Genomic DNA, 21,945 nt, shown 5'->3' on the forward strand with positions numbered 1-21,945 from the left:
TCAACACTGTTGACTTTCACAGGATTCCTCGAGGCATGCCAGCATACTGTATTACTTTGCAGGAGGCTGGCTGGCTACAAGGGTGAAAGCCTTATCCTTGAAGAAAAATAAACCCAAAGCAACTTGTAGCTTTCAACTGTGTGGATTGCTCCGTTTAGGAAAAAGTGATGGGGAAGAGCTAAATCATTATTAACACAGGAGTAGAGGCAGGATGAACAGTGTTGTTGTACAAAGAACATGGGAGGGGCTTTGCATGTTACCTGCTAATGATCAGTTCGGTATTTCCTTCAGACATAAAAACTGACCAGATAGCAGATTGAAGCCTGTAGTCTTGAAAGTCTTAAATCCAAAATCGATTTGCCCTTGTCAGATCTTTCAACTTGACAACTTTTTTCCTTTTTTTTCCCCCATTACCAGCATTTGTGGTTACGGGAAACACAAAGTGTGGTTTGTAGCACAGGTGGAATAGCGGGCCAAACAATACATACCTGTAGGAATGGACGCCATGGGGAGTCATGCTGGCTTCACTCAGTTCCATGAGAAAACTCCCCTGGACTTTAATGGAGCCAGGAATTTGATCCACCGTATATCCAGCCTCAGTGCTCCAGTGTCTCCTATTAAAAGACCGTTGAATACGTACAACCTTGTATATTAATACTGTGTAACATCACGCAACCTATTTAGAATGGGTATGTGAATCGGATGCAGGCGGGCCTGTTAGGCTGTAAGAGCAGGGAATGCTACAGCGGGTGATGCATGAGCTGAGCAAAGGGAGCGGGAGTGATGGCAGGATGTATGGAAAACTGGAAGTCTGGGCTGTGAAGAGCTCTGAAGGCACTGGTACGTGTGGAGCGAGAGGTAAGAGAGCCACAGATGGGACACTGGGGAGCGGTGACACCCACTTGGCATTCTGAAAAGGATCATCTCTAGCCCAGCTACTTGGCCGGCTTCCTCACCATTAAGGGCTTTTGCTGTTTTGTTTTAGTAAAAGCTGTGCAGGCTGGAAGCGACGCAACAGCAGGGGCTGTACAAATTGCTTCAGACTTCAAGTGTCTGTGTGTTCCCTGTTCGAGAGTGACTATCTCTTTTCACGATTAGATTCTTATAAACTGTGACTGATACAGAAATCCCTGAATCTGGTCCCGTATGAATTCATAAAGAACACTTCTTAAAAATGCTGAGTCCTAGAATAGTGTTCGGTTGCAGGCTGAAAGGGTTGTGGATAATCCCAGTAGCAGAGCTTCCTTCCTAGCAGAAGGCTCTGTGTTTTCCCATGCTTGTTGCTTTTGGCAGAGCTCCTTCCTCCCATCTCCAATGTTGATGCTTTTGTTGTCAATGTTTGTTGTGTATTCAAGGCTAGAGAGCACCCAAGGAAAACTCGGGAAATCTCAGATCCAGTGCTGAATCTCATATTTCTTGGCAAGTAAAAAAGCTCAGATGTATATCTGATCTCCGGTCTGTTGAAATGTAGGGATTACTGTTTTTAAACTTAGACTTAGCAGATTGGTAGACATTAACTGAAAGACAGTGAAGTTTTGCAGAGAGTTTCAATAACTTTGCAGCTGTCATGCAAATAACAATGTAGGACATTCAGTATCCCAATAAACACCTTCAGAGGGAGTATGGGGGAAGGAGAGATGAATGAAGGTGAGCTTTCAGGTCCAGTGCTTGCATATAATTAAGTTTGTCATGCTACTGGAGTTTGAAGTGACCTTTCCTTAATTTCTCAACAGATTTTGGCTTTGGAAATTTCTATAAAAGTGGTGAGCCTCTCACAACCTGGTGTGGAAGCCCACCTTATGCAGCCCCGGAAGTCTTCGAAGGGCAGCAGTACGAGGGACCCCAGCTGGATATCTGGGTATCGTAACTTTTTATTTAACTGGATTTAAATCTGCTTTTAGCAATTTGGAGTACAAGAACCACCTCTGAGTTTTTGTAAGCTGCAGATAAGCTGTTTCTTTTTGGCTTGGTTTCCTGAAAGCGTCTTAAGAGGACTCTTAACATAGAATAGAATTGAAGTTAACAATTAAGTGGCTATTAAATGTACTCTGTAGGCCTCAGAGGAAAAACTGTACCTCCTCAAGCAGTTCTCCCGATTGAATTCATGAACTTTGCTGTTTCAGTGTAACGAAATGCCTTCTGTATCACGTGGGAATTGAACTTGTAAGGCCTACAAAAGACTAACCTCACCTGTGTACTCCTGATGAGGTTAAAGGGATTCTGAGCCGCTGATACACAGGAGGGACTGCGTTCTTCTCTGAACTGACAGCAATTATGTTTGTGCCATAAGCATTTCTGCTGCAGGCAGCTGCATGGTTTTGAATCGTGTGCATGTCTCCATGCATACTACTGTATGGAAAAGCACTGAGAAGGCAACTGGATTCTTAATGCAATGAAAAGGGACTGAAACGAGCTGCAGAGGTTCTCTGCACCCCTTGTGAATTGCCGGAGACTGCCCTTCATTTTTCATATGTTTTTTTTCTTTTAAGCTTACTATTCTGGTATTTAAAATGACAGATTCATAGGCTTAGGAAGCAGCCATAGGTAGGGTACAATTTTGCAGTCTTTGCTCAGGCATCAGGCTTCCAGTGATAGGATTGCATATATGGTAACAACACAGGCACTGACTTTTTGGTCGGAGCCTGGGTCATAGGCATGGCAATTCATCTTTCAGCTACTCATTTAATAAAATCTCTTTGTTTTAATAGAAAACTTTATGACAGACATTATACTTCATGTCTGTCTATTGATATCTCTTTCTATAAGGGTATCACTTAAAAAGGCTACAGCTTTTCTGAACCTCATGTACTTACTAAACAATCCTGCAGTAGACCTCGGTATACTCACTGTTTGAGGTAACACGTGCATTGCGTGAATGTCAGAAAAGTTAAGTATTTCTTTAAATAGTTAAGATCCTAAATGATTAACAGAATCTGTCTGCTCACAAAGAGACGCACACACATTTGTTTATATTTAAGATCAAATTGTCATCTCCTTTACTTACCTTCTCAGATGAGCTCAGGATTCCATATTTCTTTTGCAACAGTTCATTACGGAGTAGGTCAGCTGAAAGCTTGCAGGAGAAACATAGCAATCCACAGTTCAGCTCTTGCCAGGCTAAGGAAGGAAGTGACTTTTAAAAGTATATATTTAGTTTTAAAAATCTTGATGTGCTTACAAAATTTTAAGGTGAATGTGTAATGCTTACTTTTTTCCCCCTTGAGAAATCCAGTGCTGGAGCTATCTGTTCCAACTCCAGGCATGAAGGTCTGATGTGGTTATTTCATCCAGTGTGGTGTTAGATTTTTTTTGGCTGTCCTGCAAGACTGTTTCCATTTGCAGTGCCAATTAACTTGCATACTTTCAAAATCAGCATGGCAACTGAGAGCTCTTGCCCAGGTTGTCTCCTTTTGCTCATGTTACATATCCCTCATATGAGCTCAGCATTGCAACCCAGCAATGCAGAATCACTAGCTGGAGACTCCCTAAAGCTGACTTTGTTCATAAAGCAAGCAGTGCACTTCCTCCCAGGCTTCTGCAAAATGGTAAATGTAAAAGGTTGCAATTTCTTACAAACAACTGGCTGTTGTTTGAGTTTTGTTTTTGTCTGAAGAATGTTCAGATTAATAGAGTACGTCTCTGATTCTCACTTGAAGTTGGGACTCACTTGTCCAGTGTCAATCAGTCCCCTGTGTGGAGCTTCCTGCTAGCGGTCAGGAGTCCCTAGCCCATGACCTTTCAGCTTACCTGCTTGTCAGCACGAGGTACTGCAAGTCTGCCATTTTGGCTTAGCTGAATGTTCTTAATGTTAAGGGATTTTCAGAAAAGTAACTCCTTTTTCTGCATATATCCTCTTTCCGCAGAACATAATTGAGATTTTTTTTTGTTGTTGTTCTGACAGAAGTTTGCTAGTCAAGATGGGAGAATTTCGCTTGTGGCCCAAAGATAAAATGAATATTCTTTTTCTTGCAGAGCATGGGTGTAGTTCTTTATGTTTTGGTCTGTGGAGCATTGCCTTTTGATGGCCCAACACTCCCCATACTGAGGCAACGTGTTCTGGAAGGAAGGTTCAGGATCCCTTATTTTATGTCAGAAGGTAATAAGGTCTACTGTGTTTTTGGGCTGGTAAATCTCAAGTCTATATAACCTCTGCTGCAGGACAGCAAAGGGTAGTGCATCTGTCCGCAGACTGTGGCGTGGCAGACCATTTCATTCTGGTGTGAAACCAAGTAAGTTGACCTAGCTGAGCCACGTGCCATTGCAGCGCTGCTGCTGCTGGGCACACCGGCCCCATCAACCTCAGCAATATGTGTGCATTACAAGTGGCAGCATGGCTGTGGCCAAGGGGAACAAGAGCTTCTAGGTGGAAGCTGAAAAACTTCGCACTCTACTGAGGACCAAAATACAGGCATACAACAGCAGAGATATATTTGAGCAGCAATCGATTTACATTCTCCAATGCCATAAACATTTTAATCTGGAAAAAAAAAATCACACTCAGAGCAGCATCACTATCATACTTATGTTGTGAATTGGGTGTTTACTGGTTTTTGACAGTGTCTGCTAAACAAAGGCAAAAAAAGTGCGCAACTAATTCTCATATGCCATATTCTCATAGTCATATTCCGGCACTCCCACACACGACTGGGAGACTATCAGATATCTCCCTCGCTTAATTGCCCCATCTGTTGGGTTTCTCTCTCCCTCATGCCTGTTCAGACAAGCACAAATGGGGCCACTTTTGCACAGTTTTATGCTGTTCTTCAGCTTCCCTGTATTAGCAGGTCTCTACGCTTGGATCACCCACAAAGAACCTTCCTGAACCATGCACCATTTCAGTAGACTATTTTCTATAGGGTTTTTTGTTGTTGTTGTTGTTGTTGTTGTTGCTGTTCCATTAAATATTTTTCTGCCCTGTAGTTGAGGCTTCTGTGCTGCAAAACATCCTGGACCTCCCCTTTTTCTTTCTGGTGGAACGTACTCCTGAACACTCGCTCTGAAAATAGACACTGCAGTGTAGCAGTAGCACAACTAGTTAGCTCAGCGCTTGGTTGCTTTTAGCAATGCAACTGTGGCACCACAGAGTGGAGCTGAGCAGTGCTTCCTGAACACATTTGGCAGCCTGCGCTGAGCTGTGTGGTGTTTCTGTGACTTTTGATGACACAGGTAGCTAAGCTAGGTCGAGGGAGCTCTGTGCAAGTTGCAGTGCCTGCCCTGACTGCAGGGGAGTTCAGCCCTTTCACTTCCAGCTTTGCTGTGCCTCTTGCTGGTCACATGCTGTTGCAGGAGGGCGGAAGGGCGTGTGTCTCGGAGCACAACAGTGAAACCTGCACGAGGTAAACAGGCAGCAGTCTCTCTAACGTGTTTGTCGTAACTGCCTGAACAGAGAGGTTTATTATAACCTTACTGACATTGTGGCCAGCTAGGAAAGCAGGACATATTGATAAGACCCCTTAAAGTAACATGTGTCAGCTTTCTTCTCTATACAAACTGCATATTCATCTCTTAGTCCTCATCTTCCAAAATCCAACCAAGATCTCAAGAGAAACGTCACATTTTTACCCAATCCCATATGCGGCAGGCAAAGAGCAGCGGGCTCTGTGTGTTCAGAATCAGTCCAGCAGCTAAAGCTTTTGAGTGTGCCTCGGTTCTGGATCTGAAACACACAAACCTGCAGTCTTGGTCACTGGCTACTATTCACAGCTCAAGGAGGTACCAGTTTTAATTGTTTTTGTGACTGCAGGGGTCAAACTGTGTTGGAGAAGGATGCCAATTTCTTTCTCCCTCACTTCACAGACAGGTTTTGAAGCTTCATTAGGTCTTGGAATGGTTCAAGCGGCCTGTTACGCTTGTGTGGGAGCTGTGTGGAGGTAATGGCACTATTAGCCATACCCTGTCTTTATAACAAAGTTGACATTATTGCATCTGAGTGTGATTTTTCAGCTTGTTTTGAAAGATTGTTTTAGCTTTCAGGAAATGTACTTAGCCCCAGAATAGGCAGAAGCAAGCCAGTTTCCTGTTGTTGCGCTCTGCATTGGTGGGTGTCAGGTGAACACAGGCAAGTAGCACATAGCAAGCAGGTTGGTCACATACCTTACTTTTTTTCCCAACAGAGTGTGAACACCTCATTAGAAGAATGTTGGTGCTAGACCCATCCAAAAGGCTAACTATTGCTCAGATTAAGGAGCACAAGTGGATGCTTATAGAAGTTCCTACGCAGAGACCCGTTCTTTATCCACCGGGACAGGAGAACGAGCCTTCCATTGGAGAGTATAATGAACAAGTTTTGCGGCTAATGCACAGCCTTGGAATAGATCAGCAGAAAACTATCGAGGTAAAACAGGTTTGCACCGATATTTATCCCCAGGGGGAGCGCACTTTCCTTTCTTTTGTTCCATTACTGTGAGTTGTTATGCGAGTTCCGTGCAAGATTCTTGTAAGAGGAAGGAAGGAAGGAAGGAAGGGAGGGAGGGAGGAGGAAGGAAAGAAGGGAAGGAAAAAAGAGAAGGAAGGAAGGAAGGGAGGGAGGGAGGAAGGAAGGAAGGAAGGAAGGAAAGGAGGAAGGGAAGGAGGAAGGAAGGAAAGAAGGAAAGAAAGGAAAACAAAAAACCCAGCTAACCAGCTGATGGCCTAATGGCCTAATTCAAGAGATCAGACCCCGGTGGCAAGAGCAAACCAGGCATGCTCCTGCTCCTCGTTGTGCAATACTGCCACAAACAATTTCAGCAGCGTGCCCTATTCGTTGCTGGACACACCTAGCTGTTTCAGTCGAAGGCATCTCCTGCCCCTTGAAGTGAAATATGTGCCCCATGAAAAGGCAACACTGCGAGGGAAATGACACCGTTCTGTCAAGAATCCAAGTTAGGAGCCATGTTGGCTTCTACACCATTAGACTCCCAGGGTGGGGATGGATAAATGATCAGTTGTCAAACGGAGAGACAGGAATGGAAGGAGAAGGGAAGGCAAATTCCCTTTGAGTTTCTAAGAGGGTGGAATATGACATTCAGAAAGGAACAGAAAAGCAGTAAGCAATTGGCTGTCTCCCTCTAATTCCAAATGATACTTCTTACCAGACGTAAATGCTAAAAGACTCCCTATGGAGTTAACATAGTCATTTCCTTTAGAATGGTTGCTATTTTTAGCCATTGTGGAGGCTGCAGTTTGAATACTTCCTGCCAGAAAGGACTAGTGTCTCTGCTTTACGGGGGCTCAGTTCCTGATTGCTTCTAGGGATTTGGAATGGCCTCTTTATTCAGCAAGTCCTGGAGCATGGTCCCTTCCACAGGTTCAAATCTTTGAGGACTCCGAATAGTACATCTGGAACACAAGTGCCTGACACTTACAGGGGCCACGAAAGGCCGCTGCTTTTCTTGCCTGGCACTTCTGGCATGCAACTTACCAATGACACGAAGGCCCCGGTGCCTCGTGAAAGATTGTTCTTCTCTTTGAAGGCAGTTATTTTTTCTTCTTAATCTCACAGTACACAAAAGATGCGTACGTTTGTCTGCACTCGATCTCTTGTGCTTCTCTCTTTCAGTCCCTGCAGAACAAGAGTTATAACCACTTTGCTGCGATCTATTTTTTGTTGGTGGAGAGGCTCAAATCGCATCGGAGTAGCTTCCCTGTGGAGCAGAGACTTGATGCACGTCAGCGGCGGCCAAGCACCATTGCTGAGCAAACAGTAGCCAAGGTAACACTTTACTCCTACCAGGGGTGGATTAAGGACTGTTTCTACATAGGTTCACTTAGGAGGTACTGCTGATTTCTGGTTTCTGTAGTCTGTAGACTCCTAGCATTGTTTTGGAAAGTTTGTATTTGTGATTCTGTTGCTCCAGACTTTGTATCTAAATAATGTCACCTCTGCTAAGAGCGCTATCGCCTTTTCCTCCTGTGACCTAGCAAGAATCTGATTTCACAGGGGATTTAACAGCACAGCTAGAAAGCCTCTGTAGACCAGAGGTAGAGCCAATGTGATGACTAATTGATTTAAGTCTTAAAAAGATTACGTGTATTTTATCAAGAGTAATTTAGGGTGCTCCCTAGGTCTGGTGCTCCCTAGGTCCCTCGCAAAAGACTTTCCCCGTACTAATTACACCCACTGATTCACTACAGGCTCTAAAGCTATGCTGTTTCTTCCCTGGTAACTTCCTTCACTCCTCCCCAAAATAAAACATGTTGTGTTTATCATGTCTTATTCCAGTAATTCTCATTTTTTTCACTGATGCATAACTAGGAACACGAAAGACCTGACCTCTTCCGAAGAGCAGGCCTAAGACTATAATGGTCTCAAGCAAACGCTTGCTCAGGTGCCCAGTCTTTTAGGCACCATATTGCTGTGGAATATAGTAAGTGTCCAGATGCCATCAGAATTCTTTTGTTACTCTGCTTCCAGGAGAAAACAAAGCAATGCAGCTGCATTTTTGCATTTTTGCCCGAGGCAGTAAGACACTGTTTAGTTTCAGATTCTGTTGAAATTCAAGCCGAAGAGTCTCAGGTATAAACAAAAGTTCAGGAGCAATATCTCTGACAAAGATAAAAACCAGTGATTTTTTTGTTTGTTTGTTTTTTTCGTTACCAATTGCAGTGAGAGAAAAACAGTATTCCAAAGCAGAGTGTTAATTATAGAAGCGGTATTATAAGCAGGCGGAGACAGATGAGCAAGGAAGAAAAGTTCACAGAAAGTGGTTCTTTCATGAACTATATTCAACTTTCTTGTGCTTTCTAGCCCCAGGGTCTGCTCTTGGCACAGGACTGTACTCTCTTCAGTGACGAGAGAGTTCATTTCACACATGGGTATTGTTTATTTTTAATTTGTGAGTCTGGGTGTTGTTTTCCTTGTGTTTTTGTTTCTTACTTTCTAGCTAAACATACTTGGTCTTAGGAGTTCTTTCATCTCTTTCAGACACAAGCTGTGGTGCCCTCAGTAAACTTGCGTTCACAAAATCCAAGACTGCTGCGGTCTCCAGGCCTGCCCCCAGCTTCAGGTGCACAAGCCTTTTCATTCCCACCATCCAGCTGCCAAGCAGAGACAGCATTTATGGAAGAAGAAAGAGTTGAGACACCAAAGGTATAGCTTAAAATTGGCCCGCTGCTTAGTTGAATTCCAGACAGGCTAAAAATGACCGTTGCCCCAAGTGACTGCCTAGCAAGAGTACTGCTAGTGTTGACCATTGAGCTTTACAGTACTTAGCAGGAGATGGGCTCCTTGGCTGCCCGGTTAGCATATTATGCTAGCACAAAGCACTAGCAAGGTGTCTTTGCTAATCTAAAATAATGTCATCTCACAAACCGTGATGGTTCATGCCTTGTACACCTAGACACCCGTAGGTAGCTGAACGCACCTCTCCGTTTTCATTAACCTTTCCTTCCAAGGCCCCGTCTTGTCATCCTTTTCTTAAGCACTTAAGCACAGGTTGCGTGCAAATTTCTGACCTACCGCAAGCTCTGGTTCCAGGGAAACTGCTCTGGATAGATGGCAACACAGATGCAAAGACCTCTAATGCAAACATGTGATCTGAACATTTCTTGCACTAGCTGGACAAAACATGGTGTACCTAATTTGCTCCACTTGAACATGAGGCTTTTAGTTATTCCATATTCCTTTTTCAGCCTTTTCTCCTTTGTGCATAACTTTTGACAGCTGCGGGGGGTTTTGTTGTTGTTGTTGTTTATTTTTCTTTGTTTTTTTTCTGATTTGTTAATCTGCATCTCTTGGTTCTTTGCTTACATTCTAATGGTTCCACACTGTCACTCGTAAAAGGTAAAATCAACCTACTGGAGGTTATTTTCTCTTTCTTCTCAAAGACATATTTTAAAAGGTCTAAAGAATCCCGCTACCAAAAGGCCTATCACTTCAGCTACCAAACATTAACATATATACATACAGCATTTATAGTCTTTTACGTATGCTGCTTTTAATCCTTAAAAACCGTTGCTTGCATTCATCTCTAAATTTCCAAGGACATTCTTTGGGCTCCAGTGTAGAGTAACCTAGTCAGCTAGATATTTATCCAAGAGTTCAGACAAATGAGCACCGGAAAGTATAATGAATCCTTTACCTTAAGCTTCATTGCCAGCTATAGCTATTAAAATACATTTAAAGTCCTTATCTCTGCCAATTTCATATTTAGCCAGTTAAAAAAATGACATTTTGATTAGATTTTAGTCGAATGGTAAATAGCTTGTAGGACCTGCAGGTTGTCACAAAAAATGAGAACTGCAGCAACCCAGCTGAGATGTAGCTCATCTCAGCTGGGCCATCGCTGAACTAGGAAGGCCTGAAAAATCTCCTCTGGAGACCATGTATAAATGTATCTAATGAGTTTTGTTTCCTGTAATCAGAGGAAGACTTTGTGTAGGCTTCCCACACCTCCACAGTTAACAGACTTTACACAGCTAATAGGATGTGACAGCTCCACAGCTTTCTAAATGTATGCTTGCAGCTTTACTCTGGAAGGAGCTTTAGGCTGCTACATTTTGCCATCCAACTTTGATGTCAGTGACACCACTTTGCGGGATAGCAAGCAGTGAGTCAAATACATCAGTGCTGGCAGTACAGAGAAAACACAAGAGCTTTTGTGAGGAAAGGAAAATTGTGTGAAGAACCACATCTATGAAACAAGTTATTCGCATAAAATCCTTGTAATTCTCTCTCATGTCAAATAGTTACAACTTTAGCAGGTTCTATTTTGCCTGCTACCAGCCATGGGTTTGATTTTATGCTTGCGCTTTGGAAGGTTTTATACCTCATTTATTAGTTAATTAATGACATTAAGTGGGTGGCTCTATTTTTAATCACAACTGGAAAGCAAAAAAGGTATTAAGAGAAATTTGGACCTTAATATTACAAACTTTATTTAGCATCTTACCCCCTCACCCCCCTCTGAATTTTTTGCTTTGCTAGGTGCAGTTTGGGTTGAGTACGTCAACAAATGTTGCCTACTATAAGGCACCACATCACAATTGCCTTGGAAGTATTTCAGTGGCTAAGTATTAAAGAAGGTGTCTGCGAGAGACTTCTGATCCATATGCCTGGTAAACTGGTAGGCTCAGGTTGGGGAAAATACAAAGTGGTAGGGGTGTGTAATACTGTGCAGACATCACCTACATGATCCTCAACCTCTCCTAAGCAGGGCTACTTCAAAGCTGGATGCTGTTGCTCACAGCCTTATTGAGTTGAGTTGTAAAAGTCTGCAAGGAGCAGATGAGCAGCAGATATCAAGTAGATTTGCTGGAAAGAGTACTGCTATTGGGTTGCTGTTAAACAAGCTCTGCAAGAACATTGCAGAACTAGAGATGATAGGATTTTTTCATATTGCTTATTGGACTCTGATAAACACACATGGTAAGTAAAGGGAAACTGTAATATTGTACATACCATCAACTTTTGTATTTTAGCTATGCTGGCAAACACTTTCAAATGACTTGAATGACTTTCAAAAAAAAAAACAAAAAACCAAACCTCTGGAGAGCACAATACTTGGAAATAAAAGAGTATTCAGATGTTCAGATTTAGGAACTTGAGTACTAAAAGAATGTCAGTGGTGATAGCACCTGCAGCAGGAACTTGCTTGTCATCTATAGTTCTTACCAAGTCATAGTTACCTCAGCAGAGTATTGGGAGGTGCACACATCTGAACAGTCCGGTTTGCCCTCAGTCTGTAAAACCAGCAGAGGTTTCTTACGATCTTGGGAAGTGCGTTATGCCAGTAACGGAACGCTGTCTGTCTGCTCCTTGTGGCATTTAGGTAAATGGCTGCTTGCTAGATCCTGTCCCTCCTGTGGTGATTAGAAAAGGATGCCAGTCACTGCCTACCAGCATGATGGAAACTTCTATTGATGAAGGAATAGAGACAGAAGGCGAGTCAGAAGATGACCCTGCACAAGCTTTTGCAGCCCTCCAAGCAACTCGCTGCGGAAAGAGACGTCACACACTGGCAGAAGTTACCAACCAGTTGGTGATGGTGCCAGGTACAGGTACAGAGATTTGCAGAGGCACCTCACTTAAAGAGGAGAAACACTACACTTCACAAGTGAGGACTAGCACAAGAAGGACCTTCTTGCTTCTGTTTCTTGTTATTTGCTGTAAAGACCAATGCCCACTCCCCCTGCCCTGCTCTACTGAAGCGGCAAGCTCACAGCTGGCTACGGTCTGGTACAAGCCCAGCTAATGCAGTTCTGGCCAGTGGCCCTATTCTTAATGACATAATTAAGTGCTCGCAAACACTTCATCCCCTACAGCGCTGCTGGGGTAGGAGGGCAAAGGGAAACAGCAAACCTCGAGATTCTGGTTTTCCAGATCTACCAAAATGACCAACCCTTCTGGCTTCGGCTACAGACTTACTCGTATCGTGCACAAAAAGTACTGAATGCCCTCCTAACAAGCCAGTGACCATTAGTTGCCTACTGCCTTACTCTTGAAATAGTGGCAAAACTAGTAGCTAATCCCCATTCCAGCACTGCAAGTGTTAAATTACAATTTGTTTTGGAAGCTTGCTTTTTGTTTCATTTCCTCTAAAATAGTCACTGGAGACACCGTTGGCAGGAATAGCTGAAGCCTATGGCACTTCCTTTGCTTTGCTAAATTACCTCTGGACTTTTCTTTTGATTCTGGCTTTTGTTCTTTTTTGTCAAAGGAAAAGTCTACTCCTTGGGTGAAAACTCCTCACTGGGCAGCATCGATTCACAGTATGAGATGGGATCCCTTCAGAGAGATATCAGCTTCCTGGAAGACACCCCTTCCTTGAAAGAAATGGTGCTAACTAGCCAACCAGCACCCAGAATGACCCCATCTTTCATAGGCCTGAGACCTGCCAACCCAGCCATGCAGGCCCTCAGCTCCCAGAAGCGGGAGACCCACAACCGCTCCCCTGTCAGTTTCCGAGAGGGCCGTCGCGCTTCGGACACGTCCCTCACACAAGGTAATTGCAGCGACTGCCGCGACCCGTTCTGCCTGGGCCGGTACTGCCCGGGCTTTAGTTGCAGAACAGGCGAGGTGGGGTTGTGACTCAGCTGGCCTCAGCTGTGCTCACCAGAAATGAATCGACTGATTTGCTGCTCCACTCCTCTCCAGGAATTGTAGCATTTAGACAGCACCTTCAGAATCTGGCGCGAACCAAAGGAATCCTGGAACTGAACAAAGTCCAGTTGCTGTATGAACAGATGGGGTCGGAAGAAGAGCCTAGCTTGACGCCAGCCGCCACACAGCTGCAGGACCTCGCTAATAGCCCACCTCAGGTACTTAAAGCACAAAGGAGAGGTTCTGTCTTCCCAGAACTTATGCTCTGGGCCAAGTAAGAGGATAAGGGGTGCCAGAGCTGAGAAAAGCTCACTTTCAGATAAACCTCCCTCCTCTCTGCAAAGGAGAGAATGGGCATTTCCAGGTTAGCCTCATCACTGTCCTTACAGCACCACTGAGGTGGCCTGCTTATCGTACTGAATCCAGCATTTGATGTCTGCTTCTAGTCTGAAGGATATTGTAGATTGCCCAAAGGCTACCTAACATCTTTCAGTGGCGGAGCTGGTCTGGTATAACTGTCGTATAGCAAGAACTGCAGAAGCAGAGTGATGATACAACAGCCATTTAGCCTCACACTGCAATAGTCAAACTTATACCAATTCCCTAGTTGCCTTTTTTGAACTGGAACAGAGCATAGGAAACAAGAACAGTAAGAAATAAGCAGGCAATGCAAGCGTCTGGTGTTCCCCATGAAGCCTGCCAGCCTTAGAGCTCCTGCTTCCTTACTTTCCAACCAACTACTGGGAAACTTCAGTGCTGACAGCCACAAAGCTGTTTTACTCCCTATGTCATCGTTCTCCTGCCTTCTAGAGATGCCTCCTCTGTATGTATCCTCTTGGCCTCTATTGAAATGTTTTTGCCTTCAGTGTTGAAGCCGTGATGGGGGGGCTGCATTAAAGCATATTCAGAGTTTGTCCAGTCGGGAGTACATGTCACACCTCATTTCAGTTAGAGACCCAAACCCGAGCCTTCTGACAGCACAGAGGGCCAAGCTTAATAGTATAGACTCAGTGAAAGTGATGAGTGACACCAGAGGCACAGTGCACTTAGTAAGAACAGTGAAGATTCCGTGCAGGCTTGAGGCAGAACAGTAAGCCTTTTTCTGGAGATGAAACTTTTCCCCCTGCTCTCTCTCTGCAGGAAGAAGCATCTCAGCAGCAGGAGGCTACATCTGCGTTCCCCAGTGGTGCGCATCCCCCTTTGCTATCCAGACGGCAGAGCTTAGAGCCACAGTACCTGCAACACAGGCCCCAGGTACCGTGACTGATCCGGGCAGTTACTGCACAGCACACTGCCCTTTGGGGTCCTGCTTTGCTCCTTGGTCAGAAGCTCAATTAGCAGACAACAGCTGAACTGGAAATTACCCCGTCTTGTCTTTCAGCAGACATGAACTCCTGTTATGCAGAAAGCATGCTACATGGCTCTCTCTCCCTCCTCCTCATCCTGCTACTGTACAGGGTTATTAAAGTAATCTGCAGTAGCTGCTACTAAATACCTGTCCTTTGTGTTGCACCCCATAAAGGGCACACATCAGAACGTGAGAAGCTTCTGTCCTACTTCTGACCTCCTGGGGTTTACTGCTCCCCCTACGCCCCCATTTTTTAAAATCAGTTTTCACCTGGTCTCAGTTTAAAACAAGCCAACGTTTCTTTTCCAGCTAGCAGCTTTTCTTTCACTTAGGAAGAATCTTTCTTTGGATTTTCATGATGCAAACTGTCACGCCAAGAACCTCTTTATCTAAGAGTTAGAAGTGCATAAGCAGTAGAGACTCTGGTTTTGGATAGTAGCAGTGATAACATAACAGCTTGTGAAAATGAGGGTGGGCACTTAAACTGTCTTGAGGACAGACAGCCTGCCTTGGCATTAGGTCAGTTGCTTTCTTGATGAATTAAAACCAGTACAAGTTGAAACCAAACTTCTGGTTTTCTTGCAGAAACCCACCCTTTTATCGAAAGTTCAGAACACTTGCCAGCTGTACTGCAAAGAACTGCCCCGGAGCCTGGAACAGCAGTTACAGGAACACAGGTGAGAAACTTTCAAAAGCGGCACATTAGTTGTTTATTACTCCTAAAAGCACTCCAAGAACAGGGACAATCTTTGTCCATTTAGGAATCCCTAGAGAGGGAAGACTTCATTTCAAAATCTCTAAGGAGGGGTAACAATCCATGTGTTAAAAAACTGCTGTGCCCTGAGCTGTTCAGGAGCCAACGCTGCCGGAGTGCATGCAGGCTGCAAACGCCTGCGTGCTTCGTCTAGTGAAAAGGGGCAGACAGAAGCTTTGCAGCTACCAAGCTGCTTATAGCGTTGTACTCGCTCCCGCACCCCGTTTCTGTCTTACATATTGCCATAGTTAGCCTAAGTCACAACATGGATCATGTCTTTTCTCCCTGCTTGGACATCCCACAGGCATTTAGGTATTTCCTGTCTCACTCCCACGACCCAATTACTTACAAAAAGCCAGTCAGGTATTTCTGGTCATTAAAGGATCTGTCAATCTAGAAGTGATGCTCCTCTTCTGACAGAATCCTGACTGCTCTAATACCAAGAATTATAAAAGGATGCTTCAGCTCCATTCACTCCCTTCACTTACTCTTCTTAACTGTAATTATAATTGCCAAGAAAAGGCTGTAAAAACAAGGTCACAATAAAGGTCAGCATTTGGTCAGCATAAAACAAGGGAGCAAGCTAGCTACTACAAATTTTTGTTCCTGGGTTTTGCAAAAGGATGACGGTAAGAAAAGGTAAATAACGCAGCTGCATACTCACAGAACTGAATGCTTGAGCAGAGGCAAGGAAATACTACGTGATTGGAAGAACTCATGCAGTCTGGGATTACGATCTAGTTTATGGCCACTCCTGGCAGGCAACTGTAGAGTTCAGTTCTCATCAAAAGCTCAGCCGGCAGCATTAGGTAATCAGAGCAGCTCGGTACACTTCTTGCCTTCAGAAAGAAGGAGCTGTCTGTAGAGAAATAAGTGACCTTAGTATGTATGCAGGGAAATAATAGATGCCTTTGCTGAATGCTGTAGCCATGTGTCAGTAGTGGGTTTCCTAGTCTGCGTGCCCTGGGGATCGACTGGCTGGAGACCTCCCCTTGTTCTATTGCAGGAATTTGTAAAAGGTAGCTGTGGAACCTGGCACTGTCTTGCAAATTCTACCTGTTTGTAAAGTGCCAAAAACACAAGAGTTTCTTAAGAGCTCCCAAGGAGAAGTGTAGTTCAGAGGAAAAAAAAAAAAGCAACATGCGAGGAGAAAGACTTTGTTCACTCTGTTGCAGTCAAGACTTTGATTCTTAGCTTACATGCAGCAGTGAACAGCAAGCCTAAAATGCAAACATGGGACATCTTGCACATAATAACCAAAATTAAGTACTGACAGGGTTACCTTACTTGCACAAGAAAAACCCACTAGTGGATTAAAAAGGTGCTCTCGGAGAGAGGCCTGCAATCCCTGCCTCTGCACATTTGCAGAAAGACAAATATGCCAACCCCAAATAATTGCTGTCTGTGTTCCTGCTTCAGGCTGCATCAGAAGCGACTTTTTCTCCAGAAGCAGTCCCAGCTGCAAGCCTATTTTAACCAGATGCAAATAGCTGAGAGCTCGTACCCAAGGTCAAGTCAACTGCCACTGCCATGCCAGGATGAGCAGCAGCAGCAGTCAACACAGTTCAGCTTGCAGCAGTCGCTAAGCCCTGTGATGGAGCCTTCGTCGGAACAGATGCAATACGACCCCTTCCTCAGTCCTTACCAGAAGGTACAGCTGGAGCCACTGCCACCCTCCCAGATCACCAGCTCATCACGGTTGTCATCAGCAATTCAGGTGCAGCAGCCACCACAGTATTCCTATCAGACTTGCGACTTGCCTGTTGTCACCTCTTCTGAGCCTGAGTACCCAAACCAGTGCCAGTATTCCGTGGACCCAGCTCAACAGAGCAGTGTAGCATCGCCTGAGAGCCAGAGCAGCTCACCATCTTGCGAGTCTCAGTCAAACTATGATGCATTAACCCTCGCAGAATTGCCTGGACTCTTCGACTGTGAAATGATGGAGACTGTAGATCCCCAGCACAGTGGCTATGTCCTGGTGAATTAAAACCGTGTGGTGGCTAATGAGAGCGGAAGAAGACAAGCGAAGGAAGAGCATGTGAATTTTTGTTTTTGTTCCAACCCTAACGTTCATGGTAGTTCTCCAACCCTTGAATTAAACAGGAGATCTAACAGTCACCTGAATAAAAAAAAAGGGATGGCTTAAGGTGTTCGACTACTAGCTCGTCTTGCTGGCAGCAGGGGCTGGAGAACAGATAATGTAGTTTGGTTCAACAAAGAACCACTTTGTATAGAAGGAGACAAAAAGAAAGATGAAAAGAAAAGAGAGAGTCTTAAAGGAAGGAAATAGCCCCTTCCAAAAAAAAAAAAAAAAATAGTTTGGCAGCATTCATCCAGTACTAGCAGAGAGGAGAATGAGTACTTCTTGGCAATAAAAGCAATAGTTTTTCACTGAAATTCAGACTAGATTTGGGTCTGTGCTGATGGCAAATACAGAACTCTTGAAACAGCAGTCAGGTGATTTTAAAGGAAAGTTGCACTTTGGCATCACATTGCTGACTGTAAGCTACTGATCGGGAACTACTCCTCAGTAAGTCTCGGAGATCACCAGGCATCTCGAGCAGCCTCTGGTTCCTCTGTTAGCAAGTAAAAGAGTATTTCCCAAGCCTGCCAAGGAACTCTTCATCATCCACTGAAAGAAGCTTCTGTATCTTTGCAACATGACACACTGACCTAGCCAAAAGATACCTGGAACTGACACAGGGTGCCACGGTGGTTTGTTGAGACCGCCTGGTAGGGCTCAGAATACTAAAAGGTAAAGGATTAGCTAGTAGAGAGTCAGAGGGTAACACGTACCATGAGAAGGTCGAGAACCGCCACCAAGGACATCAAATACGTAAGCCTTTGGCATTTGAAGGTAACTCTTTTTGCAGGCGGCCCTCGGTGCAGACCTCTGTTTGGAGAACCTCTGATCTTTGGAGAGGATCCACCTGTCCTTTTGTTGCTTAAAAAATGTGTTTTGAAGTTACAGTATGCGTTGCTGGTGGTTTATTGAGCTTTGTATATTTGGACAATTCTTTAGGGTTTTAGAACTTACGGATAAAAACAATGAGCTTAAAAGAAAAAAAAAAAGAAAACAAACAAACAAAAAAAAACCCTGTGAAGTGATAGTGCTGTGCCTTTTTGGGTTCCTTATCAGATTACATGCTTTTTTTTTCTGAAGAAAGTAGACCATACCCCATTTATATCTTTGCTACAGCCAAAGTCCCTTCAGAGCACACGTTCCACTGTGTGGAACGTAATGTTTAACTTTCTTAATGCTTTGATTGCTTTTGTACATACAGTGTTCAAAGTATTACAGCAATAGTTAGCATCACAAACTGTTGGTGTATTAACATTTCAGCAAATACTAAACAAACATTTGGTCTCCAGACCTTTCAGTCATGAAATGCTAGACATCAGAGGATTGTTCGGGAACCCACAGAAAGTTCAGGTGTCTGCAATTTGGGTTTTGGCTCCAGTCTTCGAATATCTTGGAGCAATGGCTGCCTTCCTGCAAACGAATGTTCCACAGCTGGAACATTCAGCCCTTTTCTAAGCTAACCTATAGCACAAAGCAGGTTTACTAAAGCACAAAGCACGATGGGGAAACAACGCTGATCCTACATAAACGCAACATCACCGTTGGCTGCAGATTTCTCTGGCGTAATGAGCTAAGGCCTTCGACACTACAACTACGCTGGCTGTAGCCACCAACCTTGCAGAGTTGGGTGTTCAGCAGCACCTTCTCATTTTAAGCTGATACACAAACATCTTAGTGCTTCGCTGTAGTAGGTATAATGCTAGGCTGAACAGGTAGCAAAAGCAAAAAGGGTATGTTTGTTCTTTCCCTGTACATCAAATGGGTTCATCCTATCAACCTAGGGGAAAAAAAAAAGAAAAAGAAGAAAAGAGGCTGCTCTCTTTTCCCTCACCACATTGGTGAAGAATCAGCCAGCATTTACAGCAATAACACCACCTTCACATGCAGAGTAAGAGATGCTTAGTCACAGCCTTGTAGACCGACTGAAGGAGAGGAGCCTTTTAACAACAACAGAAGACACCTTACTTACTCCTGTATATTAAAGTTAGAGAGCAATTCGGAGAGGGAATTCCTGTCAATACATACCCAAGATCTGATAAGGGTCCAGTTGTGCAGCTGGATTCAGTTCATGAGAGCTCAGCTTCTACCTCTGATAACACAGTGAGTCTCATGGCATCAATAAAGGGAAGCTTAGAGAAGATGAATCTCATCCATGCCCTTTTTAGTGGATGCAAGACAAAGGTGGCTAGAAAATGCTGGCTTAGACAACTAAATGGTTAAGATGTGGGAGGGAATGGAACCCAGAAACCCATACAACCCCGTAAGTGACTAGTAAAAAGAAGGGAAACAGCACAGCAGAACAACAACAGCCAGGCATTTCACTACTGCTGAAGAGACCAGGAGGCAACGAACCTCCCTGTCCTTTCAGTCATCTTCCTTGCCCCTCAGCATAATGAAGGTAACACTTTTGGGGTTTGTGAGATCCTACCTAGTGCATAAAACTGCTAATGAGACACTCTGCTCCTAAGGAGACAGGCGCAATTCTGCAGTGGGAGCAGTACCTACAACCGGTTCCCTCCCTATCCCAAGCTCTGCTACCGTGCATTTCAGGACACTTGGATAAAAATAATTCTGCTCTTAACAGGGGCGGCGCGTGATTCCTTTGTCAGGACGTGCCAACCAGGGGAAGCTGATTTGATCTTTGCAGTGCTGGTAAGGGGGACGTTAGGGAGCTTTGGGATGTAATTTAGACCATTCCCCTCAACCAACCCCCCTTATAACATCTCATATAATTTCCTTTAAGCCAACTAGAAGGGAAGACTTGTAGTGCCATAGCAGAGTATCCACTGGGCATCTCTTTGTATTCACGCTACTTTGAAGTGGCTCTTCTGTTCAAGTCCGTTAAGTCTAACATTAGAGGACTGTGTATACTACTGCTAGATAGTTAGTAGCTTTATTATCTTGTACTGCAGGATCCTTTGAAGAGACTTTGGTGTGATGTATATGGGGTAAAAATTTCATATGGAGAAAAGTGCAATATGTGTGTGTGTGCGCGCGCGCGTGGTACGTTAATGTATTTTTTTAAGGAGTTAGAAGGTTTAGTCTGCTTTGGGATAAATGCACTAGTTTTGTGAGCTCCAGTTTGGCAAGTTCATCTGTAGTCTTTACATGCAACTGATAATGCTGGACTCTGTAAAACAATTACAGTGTATTACTACAAAATAAAGAGTATGTACATTTCATTTTTAAATACTTAGTGACCTCAGGCAGCCTCTGCAGCTTTTCTGTTCTGAAAACCTCTTTATTTATTGTCTTAAGGTGGTGGTATTTCTGACGCACCAAGCTAAGCTTCGCGAAAAGAAAAAGAGCGTTCCTATGGGAAAGGCTGTAGGCTCTAGGCTGAAGTTTATTTCCTATCATTTGGGCTACACCCATCATCGCATGGGCTAGTTGATACCCCTGACTTTCAAAGGCAGATGCGAAGAGAGGAGCCTTTCCCAGAACTTCACAAGAAGCTGCATTTCTTTACTGCCTGCTATCCCATGGCATCTGTCCAGTTCTCGGGAACGCGTCGCCTACACGGGCCGTGTCATCACTCAGTGATGTACTGCCTTCACTCCGAGAGAGGAAAATAGTTCTCAAAACTACTCAGCTTTGATCTTGTGCCACATGAATTAAGCATCCACTATCCAGCAAATGCTGCAAAAGCTCCTCAGTGCTCATCATACAATGCTAATCCCTAGCAACACTGTGAAGGGGCAGGGCTTGGGCACTGCCAGGGAGAAGCCATCCTAATTCCTCTAGTAATACGACCACGGCACGCCATCATCTCATCCCACACGAGCCCATTCCCTTGCAAGTTAGGACTGGATTTGTCCCAAAAAAGCACTCACACATATCATGTGGCTTGGAATCAGAAGAATCCGACGGTCAGAGACAGAAATCAGATTTGTCGTTTAGACTTCACAGTAGAAGTTCTTTTTCCAAGGCTCCAAAGCTTCCTGTGGAATTTGTTAAGTTTAATTTTACATTTACCTCCTTTGACACCAAACGCAATAAAAATCACAGGTACAATAAGGGCCTTCTCACCCGGTTTTCTGACTTTGCACAGTATCTTTACTGCTTTGTACATGCTCTACAGCGCTTGCTCTCTACAACTCTGAATCCGAAGTAGAGGAAGTTTAGGGTGGGACAGGAGACACCTCAAAAGAAGCTCTGAAAATTCTCACTGAAAGAAACAGAGTAAAATAAAAGCACTATGTCTAACCCTTGAAATTAAAATTCCTTCTTCCGTAACGGAAAGTGTTGGCTATGGTAGAAGCAACGAGTACGAGCCAAGAGAGCGAGCTCTTAAAGTTTACTTGCTCTAGACACATACTTCATGCTAACAATGCGGTTTATACCGTGGAGCGATGCATACAATTACTGTATTTCCACAGAGGTACACGAATATCATGTTTGAGATAGGTTCAGTAATCTCTGAGCACACTGTAACTGCTTCTAAATTAAGAACATTTTGGAAGACCCATCCTGCAATAATAAATGGCGTCTAGATCCTGCTGAGCTAGTTATGCTACCAGCTGCCAGGAGCCTTTAGTTCTCCGGTTCACATGCCCAAGGCACATAGAGTTTCATAGAACAAAGAAACCAGGTGCTATATTGGACACTGCCGGTTTTTCTAGAGACTGTAAGACTTAATTTCACAAGGTAGTTACAATACTTTTCAACTTTCAACATCATTCAAAATTATGAAGACAAGATCAGCAATTCATAGGTGAGGTTTAGTGGAAAGAGCAAGGTGA

At 44.1% G+C, this 21,945-nt stretch overlaps 2 protein-coding genes across 2 annotated transcripts in view; one reads left to right on the top strand and one right to left on the bottom strand.

The window, feature by feature from the left end:
• Positions 1-17,261, top strand: part of SIK2 (salt inducible kinase 2) — a 33,668-nt gene extending 16,407 nt beyond the window's left edge. The window contains exons 4-14 of the mRNA XM_026040988.1: positions 1,734-1,858; positions 3,973-4,096; positions 6,114-6,334; positions 7,538-7,690; positions 8,903-9,067; positions 11,748-11,976; positions 12,636-12,920; positions 13,073-13,236; positions 14,159-14,272; positions 14,952-15,043; positions 16,540-17,261. Of these exons, the coding sequence (XP_025896773.1) occupies positions 1,734-1,858; positions 3,973-4,096; positions 6,114-6,334; positions 7,538-7,690; positions 8,903-9,067; positions 11,748-11,976; positions 12,636-12,920; positions 13,073-13,236; positions 14,159-14,272; positions 14,952-15,043; positions 16,540-17,107 (2,240 nt within the window). The 3' untranslated portion in view covers positions 17,108-17,261. The remainder of the gene's footprint in view (positions 1-1,733; positions 1,859-3,972; positions 4,097-6,113; positions 6,335-7,537; positions 7,691-8,902; positions 9,068-11,747; positions 11,977-12,635; positions 12,921-13,072; positions 13,237-14,158; positions 14,273-14,951; positions 15,044-16,539) is intronic.
• ALG9 (ALG9, alpha-1,2-mannosyltransferase) overlaps positions 11,609-21,945 on the bottom strand; it is a 50,476-nt gene continuing 40,139 nt past the window's right edge. The window contains exons 14-15 of the transcript XR_003249687.1: positions 15,785-15,979; positions 11,609-11,778 (exon numbers count right to left, since the gene is read on the bottom strand). The gene's annotated coding sequence lies outside the window, so the exon portion shown is untranslated. The remainder of the gene's footprint in view (positions 11,779-15,784; positions 15,980-21,945) is intronic.

This window comes from Nothoprocta perdicaria, unplaced genomic scaffold, assembly GCF_003342845.1.
Source record: "Nothoprocta perdicaria isolate Ctin4 unplaced genomic scaffold, notPer1 scaffold_275, whole genome shotgun sequence".
In the NCBI taxonomy this organism is placed as follows: domain Eukaryota; kingdom Metazoa; phylum Chordata; class Aves; order Tinamiformes; family Tinamidae; genus Nothoprocta; species Nothoprocta perdicaria.